Below are 10,073 nucleotides of genomic sequence, written 5' to 3'. Positions count from 1 at the left end.
TCAGCTCCTTGGGGCAGCCTTGGCCTCATCCATACCTCTGAACTCAACCCAGTACAGGCCTGGAGACAGCCTGGGCACTCTGCGAGCCCCTGCTGCTAGGCCAGGACCACCCCCGCCCCTGGGATCTGCAAGCCCGACCCAGTGCTGTCTGGCACCATGACCAGAGTCCAGGCCGAGTCTGGAATGAGAGCAGCCCATGAAGACACACCACCAAGAAAGCAGGACAGAAAAGGTGTGTTTCTGTGCCTGGTGGTTTCTCATTCCCAATTCAACTTCTGAGACAAAAAAAAAACCCAGAACCTGATGTACAGAAGTAGAGTTCTTGGATAACATCCTCTTTATTCCCCACCACCAACCAGACACATTCTACCCCACAAGATCCCTGAGGCCCATTTTATGGGCTGGAAAGTAAAGGCACTGTGTCAGAGTGCCCCTGGAGGTCAGCGACACCCAACTTATGAAGACCCACAACTTTCAGGGACTCCACCTAGAGATGTAGCAGAACAGAAAGCCGTTCTCTCCCTTTGTCTTTGGTCTTCAGAGCGCGCCGCTCCGCCAAGGGTTTCCGAGGAAGCCCCTGCCCCAGTGAAGCCGCTGCTCCGGCGGCCAGTGGCATCAGCAGACAGTGAACAGGTGCAAACCAGGGCTGGGCCGGCCCTCCAGCCAGCACCCGCGTGTCAGGACCGGGATGGCTGTGCACTTGCATGGGGCCCCTCAGAAGGCCAAACAGTACAGCTGAGTCTAGTGCCAGGGGCCAGATGGAGGTGAGGGCTCAAAAAAGCACCCCCAAACAGGCTGCCCGGCTGGAGACCCATGGGGCCAAAGGGAAGCATGGTCCAGATTTCATAGCTGAACGAGAGGTGGTGATGGGGCAGCGGCCCAGCTGGGGTGTGCCCTGTGGGGGGATCCTGGGGCTGCACCCCCGGCGCGCCTGGGGCGTAAGGCGGTGGCTCTTCCGACCAGAGGGCTGCCAGGCGTCAGAGCTTGCTGCGGGGTGCCTGGGTCAGGGGCCGCTGCAGCCGCCACACCACCTTCACTGGCTCCGCGGCCCCGTCCAGCTCCCGGAGGCCACCCAGGTCACCTGTCTGCCTGTACTGCTGCAGGGCCGGCTGCAGCACGGTGACGGGAACGCTGAAGTTCAGGTGGGGGTACGTGGCCCCGGTGTTATTGTCTCTGGTGTTGCTGGCCACGATGCCTGTGCAGGAGTCAAAGAGGAAGCAGGGTGTGAGCCTGTGGCCCAAAGGACGATCGGACCCCCATCTCCAGGCCGGGGGCCCTAGGACTACTGGGGGCTTGAAGCCTCCTTCCTGGCCTCGGGCCCCCCATGCCTCGGGGCCCCCTCCCAGACCGACTTTCCCCTCAACGCTGTCAGGACCTAACACACAATGTCTCACTTACTTTGTGACCTTTCTCTCCAGCTAGTGTCTGCTTTGTGGGCTCTCCGCACACATGGGCCTCACACCTACAGACTGGTGCCTGACCCGGGGGCATCAACAGGAACGTGTGGGCTGAATGAATAGATGAGTTGTGCCTTGTGGGGGTGCGTGTGTGTGCGCGAGTGTGTGCATGGGGATGTGCTTTTTTAGGCAGATTTACAGCAGCATTGCCAAAATAGGAGAGTCCTTCTATGCCCTTCAGCTCCTCCTCCTGTCACCGTGAAACACTGATCAAAACCAGGAAAGCAACCTTGGAACACTATTGACTGAGATAGAGTCACGTGTGTGGATGTCACCAGTCAGATTCTATAAGCACTTTTTCTGTTCCAGGATCCATCCAATCCAGGGTCCCAGAAGCCTCTTGCTGTCATGTCCCCAAGTCCTCTCCAGTCTGGGCCAGGTCCAGTCTTTCCCTCTCTCTCTCGTGGCCTGGACACTTGGAACAGCACAGGTCAGTTGTTCTGTAGAACGTCCCTCAGTGTGGGGTCCCCCGATGTTATCTAGTGGTAAGTGTGCGATTGAGACTAGCGCCCCGTGCCCTTCTCAATGTGGCCTATCGGGAGGTGGCTGATGTCTGTAAGCATGTCCTGTGATGCCAGCTAATCTTGATCACTTGGCAAAGGTGCTATCTGTAGGTTTCTCTCACGTAGGCTTACTGTTTTCCCTCTTGTAAGTACGAAATAATTTAGGATCATGCAAATATCTCATTTCTACTTTCCACTCATCGGTGGGTCCTGTGTGCAGCAATTCCTTCTATGGTCTCCTAATAGCAGTTTTCTACTTCCCTGGTTTCTTCTGCATTTAGTAATTGGAATTCTTCTGTAAGGAAGCGCTGCCACTGGTCTCTGTCTTAATATTTATTCAGAGAAGCCAAGATCTGGGCTTTTGGTGTGCTCACTGCAACTGGGGTGTCACTGCTTCTAACCCTCTCAGCAGACAAAGCTAGATATAGATATAGATATAGATATAGAGATAGATAGATAGATAGATAGATAGATAGATAGATAGATAGATATGCACTAACTCATGCCTACACACACATTGATATTATCACTACCTCCACTTCTTTGTGTATGTATTTCTAAAAGTCCGCCAGTCTATGGAGGGAATAAATGCAGACTGTGACAACTAGCTCTAAGTGTATCACCAGTGAATCATTAACTGTGCTAAAGGGGAAGCGGAAGAGAGGAGTTGACCTAAGAAATGAGGGAAAACAGTGTTTTGCCAGGACATGTTAGGGCTAAAGGCAAAAAGAACTCTATGCACTTGAACGCTGTACTCTAGATGGTAGATCTATTTCATGCAGGGGTGTGAAGTATAGATTCTGCATGTACTTTGTGTCCTACAGTTGAAGAACTAAGGAAATCCATTCCAGCTAGCATGAGCAAGGCAAGGTTTCTCACTAGGTCAGAAGTAAGGGAAGGGGAAGCATCACATGACCTGGTGCAGGCATACAGCTGGAGGTAACCACATGCACTCAAGGTTGGCTTTTTTTTTTAATGTACAGACTGTTTTGTTTTGTTTTTTTAAACAGAATTAGTTACCATAACGTTTAAATCGAAAGGTTTAACAACCACATATTTAGAGGGGGAAAAAATGGGTCCAGAGCTGCTAGTGAACAACTACAGAATCAGGCAATGTTAGCCTCAGAGTCCTATGGGATGAGGCAGCGGGGTGCTGGAGCAGAGTGGTGCTCCCCCCAGTCACCCTTAACCCTCTACTCCGTGCTGTTTTCACTCCCTCATTCATTCACTTGACCTGTGACCCCTGGACTAATCCAACTCCTAGTTTCACAGACCCAATGAGATCAGGTGACTTACCTAAGGTGGTGCAGTGGCTTAGTGGCAGAGAAGGAACCCGACTCAGATCTCTTTCCACCTTGTTGCTCAGCATCTGTCCCTCTCCACTCTCACGAGCACAAGTGCCCGAAAACCTTGGCTAACTACCTCTTGGCCATAAGGCCCATCTCCAGAGGCCGTGGGTGGCTCCCAGGACAGGGTGCCCGGCACTCATTAAATGGGACTGAGACTCTGGCAAGGGGAAGGCTGGGAGAGGGCCAATGAGCTGGTTACCCAGGAGGTCTCCTGTGCAGGTGGAGAAGAGGGGTCCCCCGCTGGAGCCGCCGTGCACAGCACATGTGGTCTGTAGCATCACTGGTGTGTCATCCACCCGCACCACGGCTGACAGGATGCCTGAGGTCACCGAGGGCCCGCAAGCCTGGCCAAAGACGCCAAAGCCCACCACACTGACAGCTTCACCTGCCCGGAAAGAAAGGAGGGTGAAGGTGGGGAGTTGCCTCTGTCTGACACGACTCACACACGCTCCCCAGTCTGCTCCCTGTCCTCTCCAAAGTTCCAAACCTTCTCTGCCCTTCAGGCTGCTGCTCAGATACTTCTGCCTCCAGGGAGGGAGTCTGCCCCAGGTCCCTCTCTGGAAGAGGCTGGGACATCCACTGAGCTCCCAGCACCTGCTCACCCCTTGTTCTCAGCCTCAGGCTGTTCTCCAGCCCTCATTTCCCTGCTGGATGAGGGAGTCACTCTTCAGGGTCCCTGGCACCCAACTCTGTGCTCAATAAATGTTTGTGACATTAACACCCATCTCCTCCTTGGATTAAGAAGTCTCTTGGTGAAAAAAAGTGGTGATGATGACGACCAACTGCCTGCCAACTTCCTTTCCCAAGTGCTTTGAACACACAGAGCATGCATCTAAGTGCTTTACAGGCAACGTCTCACTCTCTCCTCACAATGCCCAGGAACAGGGAGCATATCCCCATTTTACAGACGTGGAAACTGAGGCAAAGAATATGGAGTTGCCTGTCCAAGGACACAGGGCTAGCAAGTGGCAGAAGAGATGGCCACTTAGAGGTGTCGTCTGTCCATCACACTGCGCCTGCACGGTGACACGTCAGGTATCCAAGGCAGCATGCCGTGCCATCGGAGCCTCAACAGGGGACCACCACCCTGGCCAGCCCGCAGTGTTCTGAGGAAACCCCCTGCTCAGCCCCTCCACGTTACACTGCTGCAGGGCTTTGCTAGGGATTCCATCTGCGCCTCCCCCACCCCCGCCCCCCGCCCTGGAGCATGCTGGCCACAAGCAGGGAAGCCTCCAAGAGCAATCCCAGCCGATGCACCAGGATGCTTCACTGCAGCTTCACACTGTCCCGACTCATTACTCCAGCAGGGGGTGGGCAGGGAACCAGCCTAGGGCACTGGCCCGCCAATCTAGAGGGTCAGAGTGCCCAGCGCTGACTTCGCTCCCTGAGGTCTTCCCCAGACCAGAGGACCAACTTTGTCCTTTACCTTCGTGGAAGTGCTCAGTCGGCACAGGCAGGGGGATCCCCTGTAATTCCTCCTCCAGGCTCACGACCGCTATGTCATAGGGAGAGGTCTCCTGGGTGGCAAACACCACATGTCCCCAGATCATGGCACTCCTAGGGGCAATGGAAACAAAGTGATGGGCTAGCTTTCTGACCCTTTAGTGCAGGGAGGATGCCAGGGAATGAGAGTGACAGAAGTCACAGATCTGGGGGTTAACGGGTCTGGCACCAGCCCTGCCACGTACCAGGCAGGCATCTGGGCCTCAGCCACCCTGTGGTACATTTCCAGACATGCTTCGCCGACTACAGCAGCCTTCTACATAAGCTCCCTGTGCCTCCCCACACTCTGAACACCCGGTGAGCACTATGGGCCAGGGCTGGTGTTGATGCTCTGTGAACACCATTTCATTTTGGTATTTAGTTCTCATGAAGCCCTAACAACTAGGCACTGGAGGGCCACCTGGGTGGCTTAGTTGAGCATCTGCCTTTGGCTTAGGTCGTGATCCCAAGGTCCTGAGATCGAGTCCCACATTGGGTTCCACTCAGGAAGCCTGCTTCTCCCTCTGCCTGTTTCTGCCTCTCTGTATCTCTCATGAAGAAATAAATAAAATCTTAAAAAAAAAAAAAAAAAAAGAAAAGAACTAGGCACTGGTGTTATCGCCATTTTAAATGGTACGTTTGAGGGCCGGAGAGGTTGAGTAACTTCCTCAAGGTCACACACTAAGCGGCAGAAGCCAGGGCACACATTCCCAATGTTTTCCTTCATTGCCTCATCTCAGGCAATCAATCCTGCCAGCTGGTGAGGCAGACACACCATTTCGATCCTGTGTCCCTAACTACATACATAAGCACTAGCACTTCTATGGCCCACTTCAGGGGGCCAGGCTCTGTTCCAAGACTTCACAGGTCATCCCAGGGGGAGGCAGCCTACAGACCGGCCTGGGATCACACAGGGGCTTCCCGCTGCACTCTGCAGACATGGCTTCCAGCAGACCTAGTGGGCTCCCTAGAAGCCAGCATGTGTGTTGGCAGGGCCGGGGGATTGGGCATCTCACATACGGGGAACTCTTCATTATCAGTCTTCCTGCCCTGTTGGACACCAGCAGGGAAACCCTATGTCAAGGCCGGGCTGGGTTGACACTGGAAATTCAGTAGAGGGATGTGGAAATGCCTGGGCTGTGGGGCTAGGCTGAGCCAGGTACAGAACCTCAGGCATGAACACCAAGGTGCTACACTGCTCTGCTCCTGCGTGGGGGACCTGGGACTACAGCAGAAACCCAACAGGTACTAGAAACCAGAGCCAGGAAGCCACGGCCACTGTCCCTACTGCCCAACAAATGGAAGCCAAGGACGCCAAGAGCGCTCTTCCCTGCAGAGGGGGAACAAACGAGGAAGCCCCAACCTAGAACCTGGCTGCCAGGATCACCCGAAGATTGTTCAAATACACCAGTGTGCTGGGCCCCACTCCCATTCTAATTAGGTGGAGCCCCACACTTGTCATCTTTAGCCCGATGGGAAGTTCTGTTTAAGACCTAAGAGAGCAATCAAGTAAGAGTAAGAGGCCCGTGTCACGAGCCCAGGAAGGCAGCACCCTGGGCCTCTGGGGCTTCACTGCCGCTTCTAGGGGAGAAAGCGGGCGGGGGAGTCGGCTTTCAGGGGCCCAGTGGTGCGGGCGTGCAGGGCTGGGAGGCCCAGCAGTCGGAATTCAGAAGCTAATGCAGGCTGGGGCGGGGGGGGGGGGGGGGGCTCCAAGATGCCGAGTCGGGGATGCCGGGGCTCCCCCAGGGTCCCCCAACCCAGAGCTGCCGGGCATCTTGGCCAAGCCCCATTCGCCCCTTACTCTAGGCCCGGGCGCCAGGGAAGGGCGGGGGGGGGGGCGGGGTGGGCACTCAGGTCTCTATCCGCCCTCCACCCGCTGAGCAGCGCGCGACCGCCGCAGCCCTGGGGCGGGGGCAGGTTGGGGCAACCCCGCGGGCCTTACTTGGGGGGCGCGGCGCGCACCAGGACCCTGGCCGCCTCCCGGGGGGCCACGTGCCGGCAGGTCACCACGAGGCGGGGCGCCACGGCCACTCCGGAGCCCCAGACGGCGCCGCACTCCACCAGCACGGCCGCGGCTGCCCACGGCGGCCCGGGCGCCCGGAGGGGCAGGCCCCACGGGGCGCCCACCTCCGGCGGCAGGAGGGCGGCCAGGGCCGGGGCGCCGGGGCCCGGGCGGCCGAGCGCGGCCCGCGCGGCGCGGAGCAGGGGGGCGGCGGCGCACAGCAGCGTCAGGCCCACCCACTCGCGGGCCTTCCAGCAGAGCGGCGCGGCCACCAGCGCCACGAGCGCCCCCGCGGGCCGCGCCGCGAACACGCCGCCGCCCTCGGTGCCCGGCAGGCAGCGCGCGTCGGTGAGCAGCAGCGGGCCCGCGGCGTTGCTGAGCACCCCGCGGCTGAGCGTGTTGAGGAAGATGTCGGGGCAGAAGGCGCCGAACGGGGAGCCGCAGGCCAGCAGCGGCGCGCCCTTGGGCACGGCCCCGAGGGGCGCCACGGCCACGGCCGGCCCGCGCTCCGCCGGCTCGGGCTCGGGCTCGGGCTCGGGCTCGGGCTCCTGCTCCTGCTCCTGCTCCTGCTCGGCCGCCGCCGCCGCCGCCGCCGCCGCCGCGCCCCGCCGCACGCGCAGCAGCGCGAACCAGCCCAGCGCCCTCAGCTGGTCCTCCTCCTCCTCCTCCGACACCTCGTCGTCCGGCGCCGCGCTCGCGAAGCGCCACTGCTCGGCCGCCTCGCCCCCGAAGAGGCGCGCGAAGTGGGCCCGGAAGGCGGGGCAGCTCAGCAGCAGCAGCAGCTCGGCGGGCCTCGGCGGCTGCGGGGGGCGCGCGCGGGGGCGGGCCGGCGGGCCGGGCTCGGGGGCCGCGCACTGGGGCGTGCACAGCCCGGCCCGGCCCCGCTCCGCGCCGCCCGCGGGGCTCGCGGCCGCCGGGCCCCACTGCACGTGCAGGCGCAGGTCGTCGCCGCAACTGTCGCCGCGCAGGAAGGCGGCGCCGGCCGCCGTGAGCGCCGCGCTGCCGGCGCGCAGGAAGGGGGTGAAGATGCCCCCGTGGCACAGCACCAGGTCCGGGCCGCGGCTCACGATCACCCCGCTGCAGCTCCACGAGCCCGCCGCCGGCTGCCCGGCCCGGGAGGCGCTCACCACGCAGCCGGCCCTCTCGGCCGCCCTCATGGAGGGCCCCCACTGCCGCGCCATGTCCGCCGCGACGGTGCGCACGGGCCTCCGGGGGAACGCGGGAGCCGCGAGCGAGCAGCGAGCGAGCGCCCCGCCGGGCCCCGCCGGCCCCGGGCAGCGCCCCCGAAGCTGGCGGCCACAGGCGCGAACGCTGACTCAGGCCTTCCTCGTCGGGCGCGATTGGCTGAGCCGCAACTCGCCCGCCCCAAGGGCCGCGCCGGGGCCCGAGCCCTGATTGGCTGCCCGGGCTGGCCCCGCCCCCCGCCCCGCCCCCGTGGCGGAGAGGTGCGGAGGGCGACGAGCTCAGGGACCGCGAGCGGCCGCGGCGTGCGGTGTCGCCCGGAGGGGGAGGCATAGAAACGACGCGGCCGGACTTGCCCAGACCCGGGCGGGATCCTGAGCCGTCGGCCTCTGACCCCTGGGATGAGAAGAGCAAGGAAATCCTGGGCCGCTTGGCCGCCTCGGTTGAGATTTTGTAAATAAACCGCACAGCCCTCCACCGGGTGGCGCGCGGCTCGCAGGGCTACACCTAGGGCCTTCTGAGGCCAAAGCCCAAAACAGAATTCGTGAAAACTGGGTTTGCGCAAAATAAAATTGCCCTTTAAAAACTATGATGGGGCAGCCCTGGTGGCGCAGCGGTTTAGCGCCGCCTTCAGCCCAGGGCGTGATCCTGGAGACCCGGGATCGAGTCCCACGTCAGGCTTCCTGCATGGAGCCTGCTTCTCCCTCTGCCTGTGTCTCTGCCTCTCTCTCTCTCTGTCTCTATGAATAAATAAATAAAATCTTCTAAAAAAATAAAAATAAAAAATAAAAACTATGATGAACAGGGGCGCCTGGGTGGCTCAGTGGTTGAGCGTCTGTCTGCCTTCAGCTCAGGGTGTGACCCCCCGGGGTCCCGGGCTCCCGTCCCCTATCAGGAGGCCTGCCTCTCCCTCTGCCTCTCTTTGTCTCTCATGGATAAATAAAATCTTGGAAATAAAACCATGATGAACAGGAACTGAAGTCAAAAATTTTAATTACACACCCCTGTATTTTTGCAGCATGCACATTTCCTCTAAGATTTAGAACCAGCACCTAGGGATTTATCAGGGCCAAACGCTTTTTCAGTAAAGGGCCAGAACGTCAGTACTTCAGGTTTTGCGGGCCATAAACTCTCAAATACCAAGTGTTTATTTGAAGTAGGCAAAAGCTAAAGGAATGGGTGGCCAGGTGGCTCAGTCAGTTAGGCATCTGCCTTGGTTCAGGTCCTGATCCTGAGCTCCTTGCTCAGCGGAGAGCCTGTTTCATTCTCTCCCTCTGCCAGCTGCTTCCCTGCTTGTGCACTAATTAAAATATTTTGGAAAAAAGATCACAAGATCCTGAGCCTTTAAAAATAATAAATGGGTGGCTCTCTCTCTCTTTCATGAATAAATAAAATCTTTTTAAAAAATTCAAATTTCAGTGTCCACAAGGAAAGTTTTACTGGAACACAGAGACACAGGGAGAGGGAGAAGCAGGCTCCACGCAGGGAGCCCGACGTGGGACTCGATCCTGGGTCTCCAGGATCAGGCCCTGGGCTGAAGGCAGCATTAAACTGCTGAGCGACCTGGGCTGCCCTGAAATTTGAATTTTGTCACAAGACAGCATTCTTTCTTTTCCCTCACAGGCCATACAAAAACAGGCAGCAGCCCAGATTATTTTGGTACATTTTTCTGTCAGCATTAACAAAAATTATTCAGTCAGTACTTAAATCACCTAACCTTTCTGCCTCAGTTTCTGAATAAAACTAATGCCGCTCAGGATATTCCCCAGCACGACACAGGGTAATGTTTGCAATGCCCCCAGTGACACAAAGCTGTCTGAGTTAAATGACAACGCATCATAGTTTGAGATGGGACGGAAATTAGCAGTCTTCCCATCTGTCTTCTTTTGGTTCTGTGACACAGACAATGCCTCGATCGCAGGAAAAACTGTCCCAACTTCCTGGCAATTAAGAGTTTCTTTCTCTCTAGAGTCCCATGATTCTCCCTTAATGACGCTCAAGCCTCCAGCATGAACTGTTTTGCGTCAGGTTTTTCTGTTTACAGCATCAGAGTATAGAGTTCCAAGTCACAGCCAACAGCCGAGGTGAGACCCCCTGA

At 58.2% G+C, this 10,073-nt stretch overlaps 1 protein-coding gene across 1 annotated transcript; it reads right to left on the bottom strand.

The window, feature by feature from the left end:
- Positions 1–314: 314 nt before the first annotated feature.
- On the bottom strand, positions 315–8,120 carry TYSND1 (trypsin like peroxisomal matrix peptidase 1). The gene is made up of 4 exons (XM_041749681.1): positions 6,734–8,120; positions 4,736–4,866; positions 3,509–3,694; positions 315–1,195 (listed from the first exon to the last, which is right to left on the bottom strand). Exons 1-4 carry the CDS (start codon positions 7,972–7,974, stop codon positions 978–980), a joined length of 1,776 nt encoding a protein of 591 aa, XP_041605615.1. The 5' UTR covers positions 7,975–8,120; the 3' UTR covers positions 315–977.
- Positions 8,121–10,073: the final 1,953 nt, after the last annotated feature.

This window comes from Vulpes lagopus, chromosome 3 (assembly GCF_018345385.1).
Source record: "Vulpes lagopus strain Blue_001 chromosome 3, ASM1834538v1, whole genome shotgun sequence".
Taxonomy (NCBI): Eukaryota; Metazoa; Chordata; class Mammalia; order Carnivora; family Canidae; genus Vulpes; species Vulpes lagopus.
Note: the sequence above shows the minus strand (reverse complement) of the source record. Positions and strands in the feature narration are given on the sequence as shown.

What these genes read in the sequence shown, in the direction of transcription:
- TYSND1 (XM_041749681.1), bottom strand. Translation starts at nt 7,974, where the DNA reads ATGGCGCGGCAGTGGGGGCCCTCCATGAGGGCGGCCGAGAGGGCCGGC. An exon ending in GTGCGCGCCGCGCCCCCCAA is followed by an intron (nt 4,867 to 6,733) that starts GTAAGGCCCGCG and finishes CATTGCCCCTAG; the next exon opens with GAGTGCCATGATCTGGGGAC. An exon ending in CTGCACAGGAGACCTCCTGG is followed by an intron (nt 1,196 to 3,508) that starts GTAACCAGCTCA and finishes ACTCCTGCACAG; the next exon opens with GCATCGTGGCCAGCAACACC.